This window comes from Mixophyes fleayi, chromosome 10 (genome assembly GCF_038048845.1).
Source record: "Mixophyes fleayi isolate aMixFle1 chromosome 10, aMixFle1.hap1, whole genome shotgun sequence".
NCBI classification, from domain to species: Eukaryota; Metazoa; Chordata; class Amphibia; order Anura; family Limnodynastidae; genus Mixophyes; species Mixophyes fleayi.
Window position 1 is genome coordinate 88,502,497 of NC_134411.1, and position 23,145 is coordinate 88,525,641.

Consider the following 23,145-nt stretch of genomic DNA (forward strand, 5'->3'; position numbering starts at 1 on the left):
TGACTATTCCTACTGCCTAAATTTCCTTATTTCTTGGACTTAGTTTTTTTTTTTTTTTGGGTGGCCGTTACCATTTATAACGATCTTTACTATTCCAAATTGACTCGATCGTCTATCCATTCGTTTTACTTGCACTTCGTGTTAAACGAATAGGAATATACTAATTAATTTAAGCAACAAAGTGTAACTGCCATGCCACCTAAAAAGCAATGGGAATTACTCCACCGCAAGAAGCCACAAAAAGACGACGGGCGCAACGGGAAACGAGCGAACAAGATGCCACGCCGCAGGGCCGTAACTAGGGCTGTGCGACAGGGGCAACTGCCCAGGGCGCAACGCTGAAGGGGGGGGGGGTGCAATTTAGAAATATTGTAGGTACATTTGGTTAAAATTGAGGGCCTGGGGGGGGGGGGGCCGCATTTGTCTCTCTCGCCCCAGGCGCTAGAATTCTAAGTTACGGCTCTGCCACGCCGTTCTTGATGTCGGTCACTTGGATGGAACAAGTATTATTGCTGATAACTTTGGTCAGGGACTGATGTGAGTGAGTTCTCTGTACAGCGCTGCGGGATTAGTAGCGCTATATAAATAGCTGATGATGATGATGGTCCCATGATCTTACTCTTATTTTTTCCATTATTTTGACAGACTTTTTAACTAGTAATAATAAATGACACAATTCCTGGCTATTAAGGACTATTTTAGCAATTGTTATCATGCACCTGACATTACAGGGACATACTCATGATATCCATAAGATAATAAATGCATGTTATACCATCCATATCATCCATGTGGTAAATGCAGCCTTGGTGAGGGGACATATTTGCCCTCTGGTGCCCATGTCAGGGTTATAGACTGGATGGGGAAGGTCTGTGGGCGGCAGTAAGTTAGGACGTAACACAGCGGGTGCGGCTTCCGGACAGTGGAGCTGAGGCCTCAGCCTCGGACTGGAGTGATCAGTGCAGCCCAGGAATGGGCCCCTTGCTGCGGGCTCTCGGGGGCCGCCCTGCCGGTGTCTCGGGAATGTGCCGCTGGCTGGTGACACGGAGCAGCAGAGGGTATCCCGGCAGCGTCCTGCAGGTATAAGACACCGGTAACAGTGTTACCCTGGGGGGACTGCAGTATATAGGACGGGGCAGGAGGTAGATCTGATATAACGTGATCCAGGGGCAATATCTCTGATGGGGCAAGTCCATGTGTGACGGGGCAACATAACAAGAGGGGTAATTCTATGAGTGACGGAAAATCATAATACAAGACAATATTATGACTGGTGGGGAGGGGGCTTCAATAATACAGGAGGGGCAGGTTACAGGTACATGAGCGATAGGGGCAATAAGTCATATAAGAGGGGCAGGTGGGGTAGGGACAACTCAGTAATACAAGACTGGCAGATGTGATTGACAGGAGGCACAGATAATGCAAAAGGGGCAAGTATATGTGTGTGATGGGGCAATCATAATGCACAAGGGGCAGGTGTGTGTGTGTGATGAGGCAATCATAATGCAAAAGGGGCAGGTATGTGTGTGACGGGGCAATCCTAATGCAAAAGGGGCAGGTATGAGTGTGACGGGGAAATCCTAATGCAAAAGGGGCAGGTATGTGTGTGATGGGGCAATCATAATGCAAAAGGGCCAGGTATGTGTGTGATGGGGCAATCATAATGCAAAAGGGGCAGATATGTGTGTGATGGGGCAATCGTAATGCAAAAGGGGCAGGTTTATGTGTGTGATGGGGCAATCATAATGCAAAAGGGGCATGTATGTGTGTGATGGGGCAATCATAATGCACAAGGGGCAGGTGTGTGTGTGTGATGAGGCAATCATAATGCAAAAGGGGCAGGTATGTGTGTGACGGGGCAATCCTAATGCAAAAGGGGCAGGTATGAGTGTGACGGGGAAATCCTAATGCAAAAGGGGCAGGTATGTGTGTGATGGGGCAATCCTAATGCAAAAGGGGGCAGGTATGTGTGTGATGGGGCAATCATAATGCAAAAGGGCCAGGTATGTGTGTGATGGGGCAATCATAATGCAAAAGGGCCAGGTATGTGTGTGATGGGGCAATCATAATGCAAAAGGGCCAGGTATGTGTGTGATGGGGCAATCATAATGCAAAAGGGGCAGATATGTGTGTGATGGGGCAATCGTAATGCAAAAGGGGCAGGTTTATGTGTGTGATGGGGCAATCATAATGCAAAAGGGGCAGGTATGTGTGTGACGGGGCAATCCTAATGCAAAAGGGGCAGGTATGAGTGTGACGGGGAAATCCTAATGCAAAAGGGGCAGGTATGTGTGTGATGGGGCAGGTATGTGTGTGATGGGGCAATCATAATGCAAAAAGGGCAGGTATATGTGTGACAAGGGGCAATCATAATGCAAAAGGGGCAGGTATATGTGTGACAAGGGGCAATCATAATGTAAAAGGGGCAGGTATATGTGTGACAAGGGGCAATCATAATGCAAAAGGGGCAGGTATATGTGTGTCGGGCAATTATAATGCAAAAGGGGCAGGTATATGTGTGATGGGGCAGTCCTAATGCAAAAGGGGGCAGGTATGTGTGTGATGGGGCAATCATAATGCAAAAGGGGCAGGTATGTGTGTGATGGGGCAATCCTAATGCAAAAGGGGCAGGTATGTGTGTGATGGGGCAATCCTAATGCAAAAGGGGCAGGTATGTGTGTGATGGGGCAATCATAATGCAAAAGGGGCAGGTATGTGTGTGATGGGGCAATCATAATGCAAAAGGGGGCAGGTATGTGTGTGATGGGGCAATCCTAATGCAAAAGGGGCAGGTATGTGTGTGATGGGGCAATCATAATGCAAAAGGGGCAGGTATGTGTGTGATGGGGCAATCATAATGCAAAAGGGGGCAGGTATGTGTGTGATGGGGCAATCCTAATGCAAAAGGGGCAGGTATGTGTGTGATGGGGCAATCCTAATGCAAAAGGGGCAGGTATGTGTGTGATGGGGCAATCATAATGCAAAAGGGGCAGGTATGTGTGTGATGGGGCAATCCTAATGCAAAAGGGGGCAGGTATGTGTGTGATGGGGCAATCATAATGCAAAAGGGGCAGGTATGTGTGTGATGGGGCAATCCTAATGCAAAAGGGGCAGGTATGTGTGTGATGGGGCAATCCTAATGCAAAAGGGGGCAGGTATGTGTGTGATGGGGCAATCATAATGCAAAAGGGGCAGGTATATGTGTGACAACGGGTAATCATAATGCAAAATGGGCAGGTATATGTGTGACGGGGCAATCATAATGCAAAAGGGGCAGGTATATGTGTGACAAGGGGTAATCATAATGCAAAAGGAGCAGGTATATGTGTGGCGGGGCAATCGTAATGCAAAAGGGGCAGGTATATGTGTGACAAGGGGCAATCGTAATGCAAAAGGGTCAGATATATGTGTGACGGGGCAATCATAATGCACAAGGGGCAGGTATATGTGTGCCGGAGCAATCATAATGCACAAGGGGCAGGTATATGTGTGATGGGGCAATCATAATGCACAAGGGGCAGGTATATGTGTGACAGGGAAATCATAATGCAAAAGGGCCAGGTATGTGTGTGATGGGGCAATCATAATGCAAAAGGGCCAGGTATGTGTGTGATGGGGCAATCATAATGCAAAAGGGGCAGATATGTGTGTGATGGGGCAATCGTAATGCAAAAGGGGCAGGTTTATGTGTGTGATGGGGCAATCATAATGCAAAAGGGGCAGGTATGTGTGTGACGGGGCAATCCTAATGCAAAAGGGGCAGGTATGAGTGTGACGGGGAAATCCTAATGCAAAAGGGGCAGGTATGTGTGTGATGGGGCAGGTATGTGTGTGATGGGGCAATCATAATGCAAAAAGGGCAGGTATATGTGTGACAAGGGGCAATCATAATGCAAAAGGGGCAGGTATATGTGTGACAAGGGGCAATCATAATGTAAAAGGGGCAGGTATATGTGTGACAAGGGGCAATCATAATGCAAAAGGGGCAGGTATATGTGTGTCGGGCAATTATAATGCAAAAGGGGCAGGTATATGTGTGATGGGGCAGTCCTAATGCAAAAGGGGGCAGGTATGTGTGTGATGGGGCAATCATAATGCAAAAGGGGCAGGTATGTGTGTGATGGGGCAATCCTAATGCAAAAGGGGCAGGTGTGTGTGTGATGGGGCAATCCTAATGCAAAAGGGGCAGGTATGTGTGTGATGGGGCAATCATAATGCAAAAGGGGCAGGTATGTGTGTGATGGGGCAATCCTAATGCAAAAGGGGGCAGGTATGTGTGTGATGGGGCAATCCTAATGCAAAAGGGGCAGGTATGTGTGTGATGGGGCAATCATAATGCAAAAGAGGCAGGTATGTGTGTGATGGGGCAATCCTAATGCAAAAGGGGGCAGGTATGTGTGTGATGGGGCAATCATAATACAAAAGGGGCATGTATGTGTGTGATGGGGCAATCATAATGCAAAAGGGGGCAGGTATGTGTGTGATGGGGCAATCCTAATGCAAAAGGGGCAGGTATGTGTGTGATGGGGCAATCCTAATGCAAAAGGGGGCAGGTATGTGTGTGATGGGGCAATCATAATGCAAAAGGGGCAGGTATGTGTGTGATGGGGCAATCCTAATGCAAAAGGGGCAGGTATGTGTGTGATGGGGCAATCCTAATGCAAAAGGGGGCAGGTATGTGTGTGATGGGGCAATCATAATGCAAAAGGGGCAGGTATATGTGTGACAACGGGTAATCATAATGCAAAATGGGCAGGTATATGTGTGACGGGGCAATCATAATGCAAAAGGGGCAGGTATATGTGTGACAAGGGGTAATCATAATGCAAAAGGAGCAGGTATATGTGTGGCGGGGCAATCGTAATGCAAAAGGGGCAGGTATATGTGTGACAAGGGGCAATCGTAATGCAAAAGGGTCAGATATATGTGTGACGGGGCAATCATAATGCACAAGGGGCAGGTATATGTGTGCCGGAGCAATCATAATGCACAAGGGGCAGGTATATGTGTGATGGGGCAATCATAATGCACAAGGGGCAGGTATATGTGTGACAGGGAAATCATAATGCACAAGGGGCAGGTATATGTGTGACAAGGGGCAATCATAATGCAAAAGGTGCAGGTATATGTGTGACAAGGGACATTCCCAGTGCAAAAGGGGCAAGTTTATGAGTGACGTGATGGGGTAATTATATGAATGGGGAAGCTTCAGTAATACAGGAGGGGCAGGTTACAGGTATATGAGGGATAGGGGCAATTGTAATATAAGAAGGGCAGGTGGGGTAGGGACAACTCAGTAATACAAGACTGGCAGATTTGATTGACAGGAGGCAAAGGGAACATGTAGATGTCTGACAAGGAACAATCTCTGTACAAAAGGGGCAGGTCTATGTATGAGAGGGGGCAATCATAATGCAAAAGGAGCAGAGGGCAATAAATAATAATACAGGACATGCAGGTATATGAGCAACATGGGACATAATTACCCTAGGCCCTACTTTCCAGGGAAAGTCTTTGGTTTTAATAACATTTCCCTGGAAAATCCCTTCTATATTAAGTATTGACCGAATATAATATATATTTATTTTTTATTATTCTAATTTGGGCTTAATAAGTTACGATTTTGTAAAGAAAAGTATTAAAAATGCAGAAAAAACATAACCTATAGCTAGGTACACACTACAGAATTTTTATACCAAGCCATTTTACACGCGATCGATGGTCCGATCGCTCGGTCCATGGACTGCATACACACCAGCCTTGTTTAGGACGATAAAGGGAAGAGCGGACGTCCCTTTAGTGACTTTTTACAGCCATGTTGTCGTGAGCAATGACTGTAATTTCATACTCACTGTTGTGGATCAGTCAGAAGTTTATACACACTACACAACGGAAACGAGATTGGAACGAAAATATTAAACAGTACGACCAACTAAATGAGGCGACAATCGTCCATTTGGGCAGACTTTCGACCATCGTGTCACTACACACACTGACCCGACTTCTGAACAAGCGGTCGTATGTCGGCTGATTTAGCCGATTATTGGATGAAAACTGTGTAGTGTGTACCAAGTTTTAGGCAGGCGAGCAAACATCATTACGGAGAGTTACTGCACCAAGGTCATAAAGACCACACCTGAGATATCTACAGACGCACCCGATATTGTCCTAGGTCTCCTAGTAAAACAACCATTGTCTAAGTTTTCATTCTTTGCCACTTTGTTGTCTTCTTCCTTCAGACCATACTGTGCAGGCGAGTAACCCCTACTTGTAATGGAGTAACAGGATTCTTGATAAAACAATATGGCATCCGAGAGCCAATTCAACTCTGGAGGCTGCTAGGTCAGTATTTTTCTACAATTTATATCAAAGTCCCCCTTACCCTCTCCCACATACATTGTAAAAAGATCTTGGAATAGGCCACTAATTTTTTTGTTTCTGTAGGTGGAATTAATTATTTTAGTACCTCAGGATCAAGGAGAAAAGAAAATCAGAATGAAGGGGCAAATGAGAGAAACCAAAAAGAAAATGATGGTATGACAAACGAGTGTCCCTTCTAGTCTGATCTGTCAATAGCATTTATTAATAGGTTTAACATGCCAAACATCTGCTTCATTTGTAATTGATTTTTAACTATTAAGCGTACCAAACAAGGGAATTGAAATGGTCTGAGCCAAGGGCTGCAGGCTTTTTGTGATCTGAGCCAATGTTCAATACAGACATAGAGACAAGTAAAATCTGAGGCACTTTGTGCCTCATGTCTCAGTGATTTCTCTAGTTCCTAGTGAATTGATTGGCTGTATTCTCATGAATATTATCTCAACCCACAAAATTGCAGCTTCAGCTGTTTGTATGCAACAGACAACTAATAAAATATACGTATAAGACCTAGGGGTTAATGTATTAAGGAGCGATTTTTGCAAATTCCAGATATTCGGCAGCTTTGACAGCTAAATTTAAAACGGCAATGTGCCTAAAGGCAAATCTTGCCATTAAACAAGTCGCCGCTTTAAATTTAGCTTTTTGCAAAAATCGTTCCTTAATACATTTACCCCCAGGTATAATGTCCTTCCATTTTACGTTTACATACATTTTAAAATCAGTGAGATACTTGTTATTGAAAGAATTTTTTTTACCATGCTGGTCTGTGACTGGGCTCTTTCTGTTTTCTTAGAAGAGAAGAAGAAGGAACATATGATGTTCATCTATCGATTGGTGACGTTATCTTCTATTGCTTTGGGACTTTACTTTATCAATTCCATGGGCAACGTCTATGTCTCCTGGAATGACTTTGTGAATGAAATGCTGGCGAAGGGCGAGGTGAAGCGGGTAGAAGTTGTTCCAGAGGGCGACTATGTACTGATCCAGCTGCATGAACGCGCCGTGGTGATGGGCCGACCAGTAAGTAACACTTTGTAATGACTTTAAAGATGTACTATGGAGGTAGAATTACATAGCCATCCCAGAAGTTGGCATTGCCAAAAAAAGACTGGTTGCATATCCATACCTCCCAATATTTGGGAACCGGCATTGGGACAGGGGCTGTTTAGTAGGTTTAGTAAATGTACCCCTTGAAAAAGTCTTAAACTAGGTACACACTACATGGTTTTCGTCCAACAATCGGCTCAATCAGCCGACATACGACCGCTCGTTCAAAAGTCACATGGCTGTAAAAAGTCGCTAAAGGGACGTCCGCTCTTCCCTTTATCGTCCTAAACAAGGCTAGTGTGTATGCAGTCCATGGACCGAGCGATCGGACCATCGATCGCATGTAAAATCGTTCAGCATAAAAAGTTGGTAGAAAATTCTGTAGTGTGTACCCAGCTTTACATAATAGAACTCAAAGAAAATTGTTATCTCAAATCTAGAAGTAGATAACATTAGAGTTATGTTTTGTGTAGGTTATAGTGCAGAGCTTGACATAATTTTTTTGGGTGGTCTCCCAGTTAAACCTGTTAAGGCAGGTTTACATTTTTTTTTTATCCCCAAAATTATTTTTTGTTGTTCCAAAATGTAAATTATAATATAAGTTGTGTGCAAGTGTCTCTATCTCTATATATCTATGTGGCAGCCAATCACAGTTAGCTGATGGATCATGTGCAGGTTAGACAGCCGAAGTTACTTCCTAATATCAGTGTGTTTGCACAGTGCAATAACCCATAGTGATCTATCAGACACTGACTGTCATTACACTACATTACACCATTCTGATCAAAGATAATTTCATATTGATATGGTTTCTACTTTATACAAATTTGCACTTATGTTAATAGCCATTACAGAAAGGAAATGTCTATTATTTGGCTGCATAGTTGGCAGTTTATGTTGTTAAACAATCAGCAATATATAATATACTGACTTGTCAATTAGTTACCCAGAACCAAACCATGTGTTTATTGTTGCTGTCCATTTAACCATTTCTTTTTATTCTTCTCCCACCTGAAAGAGCACCACCCCTTTCTACAAAATGAAAGTAGCCAACATAGACAAGTTTGAGGAGAAACTACGTGCTGCGGAAGATGCTCTGAATATTTCCATGATGGACCGTATTCCCCTTTCTTACAAACGCAGTGACTTTTTTGGAAAGTATGACATGTCCTTGCCTTGTCTAGCAGAAACTAATGTGTTTTTTTAACATTAATCAGTGTGACAGGCTATAAGAAGAATGTTGGCATTTACCATTCCAATGTTTTGTTTCTATTAATGATTTATGATGCTGCACTACCATGACGACCACAGTCACATGGCACATGATGTAGTGAGCAGAGCGGTTTTTAAACGCCCTTCTGAGCTCTTCTGTACTGTGACATCCTATTCCTACAACCCCCGCCCCCCTAGTATCACATGACATCATGCAGTGTGCTGTGAGCCTGTGTCTGTGTAGCAGACTGACTGTCTCTGTGTCTGGCAGACATTTTTGTTTGCCAACCAGAGAGCTTTTGAAAATGATATAACGCTTTTAGCAAAGGCTGTAGCAATGGAAGGTCAGGTACAACTTTGTAACACTAGATTTTGTTTTCATGCTCTTTGGAAAATATTGTATCCTCTGTTTTTCTCTTTTCGCAGTGCCCTGTACGCTCTGACAATCGCTGCTATAGGTATTGGTCTTTTAGTCTACTTTTCTCGTGTGACCGGTCTGACTGGCCGACAAGGAGGCTTCAGCGCTTTTGTGAGTTGTGGAGCGATGTATCCTGGTACATCAATTTTCATTTAGCACCACCTAAAATACATGTTGCTGTGTATGAAAAAGCTCATAGTACCATTCACAATTTATATACACATTTCAGCAACTTGTTAGGACTAACTGTATTTGGAACATCATGGGGAAAGCATTTCTTTATGTACATCATTTGCCCTGTCTCCAAGTCTATTAATGAACCCTGGAGGGAGCTAGTTGGAATCTAGATGCAACAGTACGTGTTCCGTAAGGTACCTAAGGTTCCAGCGGGTACATTCACTAAGCTGCGGGTTTGAAAAAGTGGAGATGTTGCCTATAGCAACCAATCAGATTCTAGCTATCGTTTATATAGTACATTCTACAAAATGACAGCTAGAATCTGATTGGTTGCTATAGGCAACATCTATTCTTTTTCAGTAAATATACCCCTGGGACTTATTCATTAAGGAGAGTAAGGACACAAAAGAAAAAAGGAGTACGTTTTTTATCCTGGGCAAACCATATTACAATGCAAGGGGTGCTAATTAGTTTATTATTTTGCACATAAGGAAAATACTGGCTGTTTTTTCATGTAGCACATAAATACTTGACTTTATTTTTACACTGAAATTTAAAGATTATCTAGAACATGCCCTACCCCAACTATAACTCTGTTCCCACATTTTGCATCCCCCTCCAATGCAACATGGTTTTGTCCAAGTGCAACGTTATTCCTGTTTTTACTTTCCTTAATGGATCAGGCCCACTATGTGCTCTTTCTTCTGGGCTGGCTTCCTTGATACCAGGAGAACTGTGACATAGAGGAAGACACCATAGGAGAGGGCATAACACATACAGACAACAAAATAAAAGGACTATAAGCACATTTAGGTTATTTTCTGCCGTTAAATTCTATGTTTCTATACCCTTTTCGAACTTTTATGGAATATTTCCCTTTGTGTTTTTCACCAAACAATTGATATCATCCAGGCAGATGTTTTTTTTTTCACATTCATTGAATTAAAAACAGATTTGCTCCATGGATAAAATTGAATCCGGAGCTGATCTGTGTTGTATCCAAGGGCGAAAAATAAAAACTCTGTCTGTTCGATAAAGGCCTTGATGTTAAATACAAATGGAAGCCGAAATACTAATGCAATGTATGTTGTAAAATGTTACTTGATCACCAGTAATTCAAAGTTGTCTGAAGCTGAACTAGCTTTACTGTTTCTCGTGTAACTTGGGTAGTTAAATGCACATACCGAGGGGTAGTATGTATAAATAAGTTTAGCGAACACATAACTATGGCTCCTGTTTGTCACTCACCCCACTCTTTCTGGCTCCAGAACCAGCTGAAGATGGCTCGATTCACCATTGTCGATGGAGCGTCTGGGAAAGGAATCAGCTTTAAAGATGTTGCTGGGATGCACGAAGCGAAGATTGAAGTCAAAGAGTTTGTGGATTACTTGAAGGTAAAGTCAGTAACGGGGACCTGGGGTTAAATGTATCAAGCTGAGTGTTTTCCGGCGGGTTTGAACAAGTGGAGATGTTGCCTATAGCAACCAATCAGATTCTAGCTATCATTTTTTAGAATGTACTAAATAAATGATAGCTAGAATCTGATTGGCCAGAAAACTCCGCTTAATACATTTACGCCCCCGGACTCTGATCATCCGTGTATGTAATAAGAGACTGAAGTTTGAAGATTAAGCGACCTGTCTCTCTGCAGTTGATGTAGGGCTAGAAGTGTCCTATGGGCTGGCAGGGAATGCTTTCTAAACCAGATGAGTTTTGGTCTGATATGTGGGACGCTTGCAGGTCACGGGATACTCGCACGGTGCCGATATAGGGCAAAAGCCTCTAAAATACAATCCTAGATCACAGATTTGTCTTGCTCAATCATGGTAAGATCACAGTGTCCTCGATTTCTGTTGGATGGCCGTCTGTCGCCCATACATAACATGGTTAGGACAGATATCAAGTTGGACAGATTTAGTTTAGGTTTAACACCACGCCTATGCGAGTTCTAAAGATCGGTCTTCTTGCTCATCCTAAAAACTGGTGATGTACTTGGACATATATAAACTTGCTGTAATGATAAGTGTGCTGCCATTACTGGAGCCAGGTTGCAGGCCTTGTCAATTTGTGTAGTTTACAGAAGGCATAATTCATGCTCTGCACCGATAACTAGAGCAATGGCACATCCACAATGGCACATCCACAATGGCACATCCAGTGTTGCCTGAATTGATTGATTTAGAAACCATTGGGTTACAAACTATAATTTTAGGTTTAGTAGCCTCTTGGCCACATTATATTAAGGGACTAGTTGTGATCCATGTCGCGGCATGTGTCCAATGTACCGGCTCTCGCAAATGTCTTTCTCTTTCAACTGAGATCGCAGTACGCTGATCAGACAGGAAATCAAAATGAAAATAAACGCTAATGACGTCATATTCTTTACTTTCATAGAGCCCAGAACGCTACCTGCACCTAGGTGCAAAAGTACCCAAAGGATCTTTACTTCTCGGGCCACCGGGCTGTGGGAAGACGCTGTTGGCAAAGGCTGTAGCAACGGAGGCTCAGGTGCCTTTCCTGGCCATAGCCGGTTCAGAGTTTGTGGAGGTGATTGGAGGTAAGGCAAAAAATGTATTTTAAATACGTTTCAGGTTTATTTTGTACAGTTGGGAAATTGCTGGCTATAAACCTTTAGGGCGCGAATCCTTACCCACAAATCCCACACGTCCTTCCTGTATGTTTTAGTTCTGTGTGGGGATAGAGGTAAATGCCTTCTCTTCTGAATAGAGTTCTACTATGCTACCAACAGAAAACGCACCTGATTTGCTTCTCACTTTGATAAATAACCACACAGGTCACATGTTTTGAGTATCGCTTCCTTTCTATGGATGTGGTTAGCACTTCTGCCTCACAGCACTGGGGTCATGAGTTCAATTCCCGACCATGGCCTTATCTGTGAGGAGTTTGTATGTACTCACCGTGTTTGCGTGGGTTTCCTCTGGGTGCTCCGGTTTCCTCCCACACTCCAAAAACATACTGGTAGGTTAAATGGCTGCTAACAAATTGACGTGTGTCTGTCTGCCTGTGTGTGTGTGTGTTAGGGAATTTAGACTGTAAGCTCCAATGGGGCAGGGATTGATGTGAGTGAGTTCTCTGTACAGCGCTGCGGAATTAGTGGCGCTATATAAATAAATGGGGATTAGGATGATGTGTTATGTCAGTAAGTTGAAGCTACTTTTTGGCATATGTATTTTGGTGGAAGGTTTCTCAACAGGTTACTTGGGATAGTGTCACACTTAAATGAGTTTTCTCATTACGTGTGTTTGATTAAAACAGAATTGAAACAATAATGTTACGTTTACAGGGCTTCCTGTGCTGTGTCAGGGCAGCGACAAGCTAAACCCCCATGTTTTCCTAATAAGCTCTGTCTCTTCCTCTTTAAATGGGAGGGAAAGGTGTACACTTCACTGTACAATTTTGTTTGGTTTATTCTCTGTAAAGAATGGGAGATATTACTCCATTCATTATGTCCTTTTAAGTTGTATCTGATTTCATTATTCTTTATTACGCACCTGTTTTTGTTCACCTGTTGATGTATTTTTAAATAAAGTTTTTTTTAATTGAAATTTTTGGTTACAACATACACATAACATACTAAACATCTTATCTAACTAACCCCGAGACATCTTGGGAGTCCTTACATACAAGGAGATCATAATAACACTTTTCGTTAGTGATACATTCACAGGTTGGGTTATTACGCACCTGTTTACTACACGCAGACGATATACTTGTGAATGCAGCTTACCTGTTCTCTACGACCAGTGATCTTACAGAAGGATTTGATAGGCTGCATTCTCACGGATATTTGGTTTCGGCTGCAAATTGGCCGTCGCCACCGTCCTTGTAGTCAACAAACGTTCTTCAAATCAGAAGCTGCAAAGACTGGTTTAGTCCTATGGGCTGTGAATGGACTGTTCAGCTGCTAACTGCCTCCTGAAAACTGCAATAAAAATAGGAATGAATGGTTTCTGATGCGTCCCTACCCACCGTTGCACTCTAAAAATGTAATGGCGCGTTTAAGGTTTTAGAATGTGACGCAACCCTATTTGTCGTATGCTACCAATTCAATAGCTTGCCTTGCATTGGTACAAGGGCAACGTATCAAATGAGAAACTGCATCGCTTAAACATGGCTAAAGCGTGAGTAAGTCTTCATCCTTTTATTGCTTTCCTGCAATGTCTTGCAGCATTTTATTGTACAAATCATTGCTGTCCTCTGGTGGCTGCAGATGGTATTAGCTGTACTTTTATTTTCTGGTATAATGTCTGTGCAGCACTTTGTGGCTCTCACATAATTCCCCTTTTCTCGTTTGCAACATTAGGTCTAGGTGCGGCACGCATGCGCAGTCTGTTCAAGGAAGCTCGCGCCCGGGCCCCGTGCATTGTTTACATTGACGAAATTGACGCCGTGGGGAAAAAGCGCTCTAGTAACATGTCTACGTTTTCTAACACTGAGGAGGAGCAGACGCTGAACCAACTGTTGGTGGAGATGGATGGTAAGAGGACCGCGCACTCCTCCTGTGAGGATGGGATTAGGTCCGACAATCCCTAGACTCTAGTTGCTGGTTCCGTCTTATTATACAAACTCCGCCCACTGTAGTGATGATGCTTAAGTCATAGTAGTTGGGTCTGTGGGAGTGGACAGGTGAAGACCAGCCTTACGTACAGCCCCTGTCCTGCCACCACTGTGTGTGACTATTCCAGCTACATTTATTTGGGCTGTATAGCTTTAGAGATAGAAAGTAATATTAAATGAAAGTACAATGAGGATCCGTACTGTGTTTTTGAATTGTAGACTTTGCAACTTTGGTTTTTACGTTTCACTGTCTGCTATGGATGCCGCCCTGTGTGCTTTTGTGAGTGTGTCATTGTGTATGCATCAGTGTGTGTATGTGTGTGTCATTGTGTATGCATCAGTGTGTGTGTGTGTCATTGTGTATGCGTCATTGTGTGTGTGTGGCAGTCCTTGGCAAATGCTATAGACCTGCTATCCAGCGATGACTTCCACTCTGCGAGATGCAACACACTCCGTTCAATAGCTCTCGGTCAGGACTGACCGTCCACAGATCACATCAGGACTGACCGTCCACAGATCACATCAGGACTGACCGTCTACAGATCACATCAGGGGGTAAATGTATCAATGACCGGATTCTTCAACTCCGGCGAGATCGGCGTCTTCAGCGCTTAAATTTAAAGCGGCGCTGCCTTGTAAAGGGAAGTTTCCCTTTACAAGGCAGTGCCGCTTTAAATTTAAGCGCTGAAGACGCCGATCTCGCCGGAGTTGAAGAATCCGGTCATTGATACATTTACCCCCAGGACTGACCGTCCACGACTCTCGGTCGGGACTGACCGTCCACGGCTCACACATTTGGTTTTCCTGACTTCTGGAGAGATCCTGATCTCTTCACCATATTTCACTCCTCAAACTCTCATTTGTCTCCTTCTCCAACTTTAACCCTTCCATTCCTCAGTCCTGTTTTCGTCTAATATAAGTGGAGTAAGATGTATCCCTTACATACAGACTTTTTAGATTTGTGTTTGTTTCTTACACATAGAATCGCTATGAAGAGATGAACAACAATCCCTGTCTGACCTCTGACCTCTAACCTCTCTTGTAGGCATGGGTACCACTGATCATGTGATAGTCCTGGCCTCCACTAACAGGGCTGACATTCTGGACGGAGCGTTGATGAGACCTGGAAGACTGGATAGACACATTTTTATTGACCTCCCCACGTTACAGGTGAGATTGGATCTACCTGTCGGTCGTTGTGTCTCTTGTCGCTATGGAGAATATACACACACACAGGAATACAGCAATTATATATATAATTTAGACACATGACATGTGTTTCATATACTGAAAGCTCATTGCCTCATTTGGTGTGAACTGTCCTGTGTTTTGTTAGTGATTATCTTTGTACTTTTAAACACAATTGTAGTTCTTCTCCCAACTCACTCACTGCTGTGATCTCTGGTTTTAGGAGAGGAGAGAGATCTTTGAGCAGCACATGAAGAGCCTGAAACTGACCCAGCCGGGGTCCTTCTACTCTTTACGCCTGGCTGAGCTTACGCCCGGATTTAGTGGTACAGGGTGATTCTTCTCGCATCGAAAACACCTCCCCATCTCTGGCTAAAGCTAAAATTTAGACTTTACTTCAATGTATAAGGCATGATTTCTGGCTTCTGAAAAAGCAGCAAATGCTTTGATAGATGGAATAATTATTATTATTTTCCTTTAAGGGTGGATGGTAATACGGATGCCCAGTAAATGTCTGACGCTTTGGCCATATACAGAGCAGTTAATAGAAAACGTTATGCTACCGTTGTACGTACTATCGTACAGTTTGTGGTTTTGTTGTCGCCTGTGAATTTCTCATTTGTGGACAAATACACACACATATAGGGGTATATTTACTCAACTGCGGATTTGAAAAAGTGGAGATGTTGCCTATAGCTAGCTGTCATTTTGTAGAATGTACTAAATTAATAACTAGAATCTGATTGGTTGCTATAGGCAACATCTCCACTTTTTCAAACTCGCTGCTTAGTAAATCTAGCCCATAGTGTCTACGCCCAGTTCTGTTCGTGCCGGAGCTTTACATGTTAATGTCTCTTGTTCCTACATCTCTCAGTCTCCGTATTGCTCTGTGTCTTCCTCTTAGGAGCGGATATCGCTAATATCTGTAACGAGGCAGCTCTGCACGCTGCGCGGGAAGGCTACCAGTCCATAGACACCTTAAACTTTGAGTATGCTGTGGAGAGAGTGATTGCAGGTAAATGGGAACAGTAATTACTCCGGTGAATGGTTTAGATATACATTTGTACAAGTATAGCTGTTCAGTGCTGTGGAATATATTTATATAAGGGCAGTAATGTGCACCCTATTGTCAAATATATGTATATTAGAAGTCCCAGAGGATTCAGTGCTTTTATACAGGTCATAGAACTCCTCTGTGTATTATTCCTTACCATATACAGAGGTAGCGTGCCCTATCCCTACCTTTCTTGAGCATTATGTTCCTTCTCCCAGAATGAGTCATGTGACACCGTTACATCGCCACCTGTCAGATATAACCTGTATTGTAAAGGTGAAACATCACAGCTCGCCAAGTATAAGGACATATTACATATAGTCATATCATTTATGTTTGTAAGATCCCTTTTTACTAGTTCTTGTTGGGCAGTGTTGGCTAACCAGTGACACTCCAGGTGTTTGTGAAACTACAAGTCCCTGTATGCTTTGCCAATATATAGCAGCTTATTGCTGGAAGGGTATGCTGGGACTTGTAGTTTCACAACACCTGGAGTGTCACAGGTTTGCCAACACTGTTGTTGGTTCTCACCTGGTCCCAATACTGGTCTCTCTCAGTAATAATCCCTGAGCATTAGAGATGGGACGCTAGGCTAGTAAGGAGTCCGCTATTATGTTGGCCCTTTGTCAGATGTTCCGGTGCTCAGGGGTTATTATAAATGTAAGAACCTGGAACTGTTTGAATTAAGTAAACGGTGAAGGGAGGAACCCCAGTGAAGGTGGAGAACTTGGAACTTGATGTGTTCTGTGAAAGTGTAAAGATGATTGTCCAATGTTCAGGCTGAACTGTTGGATTCCATAGCGCTCCATTAGTATGGTCTGCCGATGACCGAACGGTCAGGCTGAACAGTTGGATTCCATAGCGCTCCATTAGTATGGTCTGCCGATGACCGAACGGTCAGGCTGAACTGTTGGATTCCATAGCGCTCCATTAGTATGGTCTGCCGATGACCGAACGGTCAGGCTGAACAGTTGGATTCCATAGCGCTCCATTAGTATGGTCTGCCGATGACCGAACACACACAGCCGTATCGGTCACCAGCTGTCTTCATTTTTAGCTAAGAACGATTCAAATCTGAAAGTTTTCTGTTGGTTTCGGCCATCTATGTTGCTTGGTGGGGTCCTACACATGCATCAATTTCTGACAAGTTTGGACCAAATTATCCCGTATCCACCTTTGTCGGGTAGTAATGTACAGATGTAATCTGGGACCAAGCAAAAATGTATGTTTGCCTTGCAATGAGGTATTGTATAACATTTAAGGATTTAAACATTAACTTGGTGCTTATTGGGTGGCTTTAGTGTCCATCTATAGGTTTATATATTCCATTATGCCTATAAAACAAAGCCCTGGTAGATTTAAGCTTAAATACATACGGACCATTTAATGCATTGGAATAAATTCTATGTAGCCGCTCGGACCCTTTATACACAGGCTTGTTTATATGCAGGTACCGTGAAGAAGAGCAAGATCATGTCTAAGGAGGAGAGGCGTGTGGTGGCTTTCCACGAGTCCGGCCACGCTCTGGTGGGTTGGCTTTTGGAGCACACTGAAGCTGTAATGAAGGTGAGACGACCCAGCAATGTCTATTAGTGGAAACCAAAACTGTTATATGCATTAAAACAGCTTTTTAGTGAATTTGGGGGGGATGGTAGTTTTGTGTCAGTGTCCATCATTTATAATCCCTTATTTTTGGTGTCCACAATACAAGTCCTATATCATGGAAGTGATAAGACGCTGCCAAGGGGCTGTAAGGGAATTGAAAGAACTTAATGGAAATTAATAAATTTAATTTGTAAACATAGTAAAAGAACGTAACTGCTTTGTTTAAACATACACAAGGACAATACAAGAATCTGAAGGACTGTTCATCAAGGACGTGAGGATGTCCCTTGTGTCTGGTATCTTATTCTGCTCCAGAAAAAGTAGCCAAAAAATGGTTGTACAAAAATCTGACCTTTTACAGACCGTGACATTTATGTGAGAACGTTGGTCCAGGGTGCAGAACGGGTAATGATGTTCTCCAACTTATCTGCTTAGCAGAATGTGGATTATGACCTATGGATAGGGGAACATGATGCCTTGTTGGTCTTTTGGCCCAGTGTTTTCTTTTGCTCTGTATTTGAGGGCAGGGTGGCTCAGTGGTTAGCACTTCTGCCTTACAGCGCTGGGGTCATGAGTTCATTTCCCGACCATGGCCTTATCTGCGTGGAGTTTGTATGTTCTCCCCGTGTTTGCGTGGGTTTCTGCCGGGTGCTCTGGTTTCCTCCCACAGTCCAAAAACATACTGGTAGGTTAATTGGCTGCTATCAAAATTACCCTAGTTTCTCGCTGTTGCTCTCGCTCCCTCTCTCGCTCGCTCTCCCCCTCTCGCTCGCTCTCCCCCTCTCGCTCTCTATCCCCCTCTCGCTCTCTATCCCCCTCTCGCTCTCTATCCCCCTCTCGCTATTTACCCCTCTCTCTCTCTTTATACCCCCCTGTCTCTATTTACCCCTCCCTCACACTCTCTATTTACCCCTCCCTCACACTCTCTATTTACCCCTCTCTCTCCCTCTATTTACCCCTCTCTCTCTCTCTATTTACCCCTCTCTCTCTCTCTCTCTATTTACCCCTCTCTCTCTATTTACCCCTCTCTCTCTCTCTCTCTCTCTATTTACCCCTCTCTCTCTATTTACCCCTCTCTCTCTCTCTCTCTCTCTATTTACCCCTCTCTCTCTCTCTCTCTCTCTCTCTCTCTCTCTCTCTCTCTCGCGCCCTGCGGAATCAGTGGCGCTATATAAATAAATGATGATGATTGTGTGATCTCTACAGGTCTCCATTGCCCCTAGAACCAACGCTGCACTAGGATTTCTCCAGATCTTGCCAAGGGACCAGTTTCTGTACACCAAGGAGCAGCTGTGTGAACGGATGTGTATGGCACTAGGTGGCAGAGTAGCGGAGAGCATCACCTTCAACCAGGTCACCACAGGTATGCGACGGAACATTGCTTCCTGGTCAGCGGCACTTGGGCTGCTCACGTCCGTTGTACGTTTGCGTCTTTCACCGTGCCCGGGTTGTTGTTGTTTTTTTTTTTACTGTATAAATATAATGTGAACTGTGTACAAACAGTTGATATTGGGGTTTGCTCTTGATTTTGGTCTGTAGGAGCTCAGGATGACCTGCGGAAGGTGACGCGGGTGGCATATAACATGGTGAAACAATATGGCATGGTACCCAGCATCGGGCAGGTGTCCTTTCCAGACAGCGAATCCTCCACAGGCATCGGGAAGAAGCCCTTCAGTCAGGGATTGCAGGAAATGATGGATTATGTGAGTATCGTTTTATCGGAAACATGTAGCAGAAAACCGAATGATTGTATCTGCATGGAGGTCACATGATCTCATTAAAAAGGCAACATTGTGCCAATGAAAGTTTGGTTAAGGGAGCCATACACTCAACTCTATAAGATCATGGGGTCAATAATTAGGACTTGCAACCTTCCCTCCAGTGCTGTATTGTCCTGCTGGATTATTATTATCCTATTATCCTATATTATTATCATTATATATGGAGTATTATTACCATTTATTTATATAGCGTTACTAATTCTGCAGCGCTGTACAGAGAACTCACTCGCATCAGTCCCTGCCCCATTGAAGCTTACAGTCTAAATTCCCTAACACACACACACACACACAGACAGACAGCCAATTAACCTACCAGTATGTTTTTGGAGTGTGGGAGGAAACCGGAACACCTGGAGGAAACCCACGCAAACACAGGGAGAACATACAAACTCCTCACAGATAAGGCCATGGTCGGGAATTGAACTCATGATCCCAGTGCTGTGAGGCAGAAGTGCTAACCACTGAGCCACCGTGCTGCCCCTATCCTCATATATCCTGGACATATAGAGGTTCTGATTGAAACCATGTGTACATTAGATCTGCCTGCTCCTAAATGTGAAAGGATAGTATATTTACTACAAGACATACAATTACAGTATAATCCGCACTGATTTATGTGCGTCGTTTACGTAGGTCATTAAGGGCCATTTATGAACTGCAGAAGTGATCTTTTGTAATACAGCCAAGTTTCACAGTGAAACATGGATTTGTGAGCCAAGGTGGCACCTTCCGCTGAGAAGCAGAACTGAGAATCAGCCAATAGGAAGAGTCGTGAGGATCGAGGGCGTTTCTTGCTAAGTGTGGATTAGGCACAAGTACATCTAGTTTTGTGCTGAAGTGTAGAGATGAGATTACATTTTACAGGAGGGGATTATTAAATGCGATGATAAAGATTCTCCTCTTTGTCAGATGGTAGACGTCCTGTATCTCTCCGCAAAATGGTTTGAATTCTCCGTCACTTCGGAGGTCCAGGAGGTCGGGTTTTGTTCCTGTACTTATAATGAGACACACAAAGCACTTTGCACCTTACGGTTGCATTTCTGCAGGAATGACTAATAAAGAGGGTTATGTTAACTTGATTTTAGGTTGTTTTTACTGTTTCCACCGTGCGCGTTTCGCACAGTTCCAAGGACAGTGAAGCGAGTTGGCACCTAGAAATGCGACTGGTAGTTGAACTTGTACACAGAAAAGCATGTACACCCGCACAACCTGCAGACACACAATGACTCTTACTGTCTAAGTCCCTAATGTTCTCTCTTCCCCCCCAGGAAGCTCAGCAGCTTGTGGCCTCAGCTTACAAATGTACAGAAATGTTATTGCTAAAGAACAAGGACAAACTGCAGGTGGTGAGTATCCAGCTTAATATGTACCGCACGTGGCTTTGTGCACATTAGAATACAATATTTGAGTGATGCGAATACATGTATAATCAAATGTAAAATATATCCTTATATATGGTGTGAATAGCCATATAATAAGCTCAAAACATATCCTTTATATTTGTCAACCTCACATTACTAGTCATGAAAGAGAATATCTTTCTTTATGGTGGTCCTGTTAGGACAAACCTCCGACATGTTACAGATTTGACAAATCTAGTTCTCATTAAATAAGAGATGACCTCACCCACAATACAACCAGGGAGTCCGGACAAGTATAAATACTAGTCCTAAACTGATCCCCCCCCCCCCCCCCATGTGAGAAGCAGCTGTAAACCTTGTTCTACAACTCTTTTGTCTTATTATAAAAAACAATAACAAATGAACGAATAAAAACCTATATCAAAATATGAAATAACTGTAGAGATGCTCAGGCTCGGTTCCTCGAGAACCGAACACACCCGAACTTAGGGGATCCGTGTACCGAGCCGAGCCGGACGGAACTGTTGCGCACCCTCGGAATTGAAAACGAGGCAAAACGTCGTTGTGACGTCGTCGGATCTCGCGTGTTTTGAATTCCTTTATAAGATCCAACATAGCGAGGGGTGGGAGGGAGGACAGACCCCCATTTTTCTTTTCTGCCACTGCTGTGTGCCAATGTGTCCTAGATATGCTAGGAACTGCCGTGTGTTTGTGTCATTGCTCTGTCGCTTACCATCCAGCCAGGTCGCTGCAGTCTTTGTCCAAAAGTGTATGAAAATAATATTGTGACCTGTGAGGTGGTCAAAATTGACTGCAAATGACTTTAAATTAGTGTTATTGAGGTTAATAATAATGTAGGAACAAAAAAAGAGCAAAAATATGTGATTTTAGCATATTTTAGGATTTTTTTTCTTAAAAATCCAAAACCAAAAGTCAAAGCTAATCCAGATCCAAAACCAAAACCATTTCACGGGTGTCAGTGAGCATCTCTAGAAATAAGTGATTAACATATATGTAACATGTTTAATTTATTTGTGATACAATACTATTTCAGTGGTATAAGGAATACACCCCCGTTCTTTGATATTAAGTCTCTGAGCCCCTTGCCTTGCTCCCCTGTGCTTCCTATGGGTACAGAATCTTTGTCTTCTAATATTCTTATATTTCAATGCAGGGGTGCGTTACGCCATATATTGCTACAAAGCCTAGTAATACGATACCTCTTAATTTGTTTATCTTGTGCTGTCTAAAATAACAAGATGGAAAGAGTGAAGGATACATTTTTAAAGTGGAATACCCTCTCCCTGTTAGGATACATAGCCATGTCTGACTGCAATGCCCATCATTCTAGTAAGAATTCCTAACCCGTGGCTTTCAACCTGTCTTCTCAGCTGGCCAACGCTCTCTTGGAGAAGGAAGTTGTAAACTACAATGACATCGAAGCCCTGATTGGCCCACCTCCCCACGGGCCGAAGAGAATGATTGCTCCACAGAGCTGGATTGAGGCTGAGAAGGACAAACAAGACAGCGGAGAGGAACCGCAGGCACCGCCGCCGCGCAGAAATGAGGAGGAAGAAGTAAATGGTGTCTGACACCTGCCTAAGATAAAGGCATTTTATACTTGTGCTCCCTAGAATAGGGATCAGAAGAGGCCGTGTACTAAGGAGAATGTCATGTTGCCTCTCGCTATGTTAGAATCCTTCTTGACTGCAGTCTCCAGGCCCACATATCACGCCTGTGTCTCTTTTCTGTGCATTATGTGATACTACACTGGCTGCCTATTAACCCTGGAGCAACCCCCTGGCTACAGAAGACTGAGCTGCATCTGTACAGCCAGCGGCAGAGGTCAGGTGAACCCTGCCCAACAAGGATAGTAGTCTTTTACTGGAGATGTTACTTACAGTATGACTGTGAGAGCGTGCTGATTTTATTCCCCATCTTACAAATAAACTGTGACTTAAGCGTTTAGAATTGCAATTCAGGGTTATATGTAATTAAACTGGCTGAGTTGTAAAATATTGTGAATAAAAAATAAATTAAAAGCACTCTTGATACAAGTAGATCAGCAATATTTTTCTTTTTCCCCTGTCCTTCACCATTTGGACAAGGTCTGTCCGCTCTCCCCTCGCAATCTTGTTGGGGGCTCGGCCTCCCATCCATGCTGAAGCCGCTACCATGGCATCACTCTAATTACCATATCCGGTGGAGCCTTCTTGCCACCAAGGTGGTATGTCTGCAATATGTTTACTTGTGTAAGATACTTTTTTGAGGTTGGCACAGGCCTCGGTAAAATGCATTTGGGATGGACATAAGACTAAGGACATCATGACAGCTCTATTTAAA

The 23,145-nt window shown here is 43.5% G+C and overlaps 1 protein-coding gene across 1 annotated transcript; it reads left to right on the forward strand.

Annotated features, from left to right (window-relative positions):
• Positions 1-891: 891 nt before the first annotated feature.
• On the forward strand, positions 892-22,862 carry SPG7 (SPG7 matrix AAA peptidase subunit, paraplegin). The gene is made up of 17 exons (XM_075189055.1): positions 892-1,080; positions 6,240-6,342; positions 6,445-6,534; positions 7,175-7,401; positions 8,447-8,586; positions 9,067-9,169; positions 10,504-10,629; positions 11,630-11,792; positions 13,560-13,733; positions 14,859-14,983; positions 15,225-15,327; positions 15,906-16,016; positions 17,506-17,621; positions 18,867-19,023; positions 19,200-19,363; positions 20,710-20,787; positions 22,194-22,862. The coding sequence occupies exons 1-17, from the start codon at positions 973-975 to the stop codon at positions 22,392-22,394; spliced, it is 2,289 nt and encodes a 762-aa protein (XP_075045156.1). The 5' UTR covers positions 892-972; the 3' UTR covers positions 22,395-22,862.
• Positions 22,863-23,145: the final 283 nt, after the last annotated feature.

Bases quoted from the DNA above. Each gene is read 5' to 3' on its own strand.
- SPG7 (XM_075189055.1), top strand. From the start codon at position 973: ATGGGCCCCTTGCTGCGGGCTCTCGGGGGCCGCCCTGCCGGTGTCTCG. The intron at 7,402-8,446 runs GTAAGTAACACT...CCCACCTGAAAG, and splicing joins CCGTGGTGATGGGCCGACCA to AGCACCACCCCTTTCTACAA. The intron at 14,984-15,224 runs GTGAGATTGGAT...CTCTGGTTTTAG, and splicing joins TTGACCTCCCCACGTTACAG to GAGAGGAGAGAGATCTTTGA.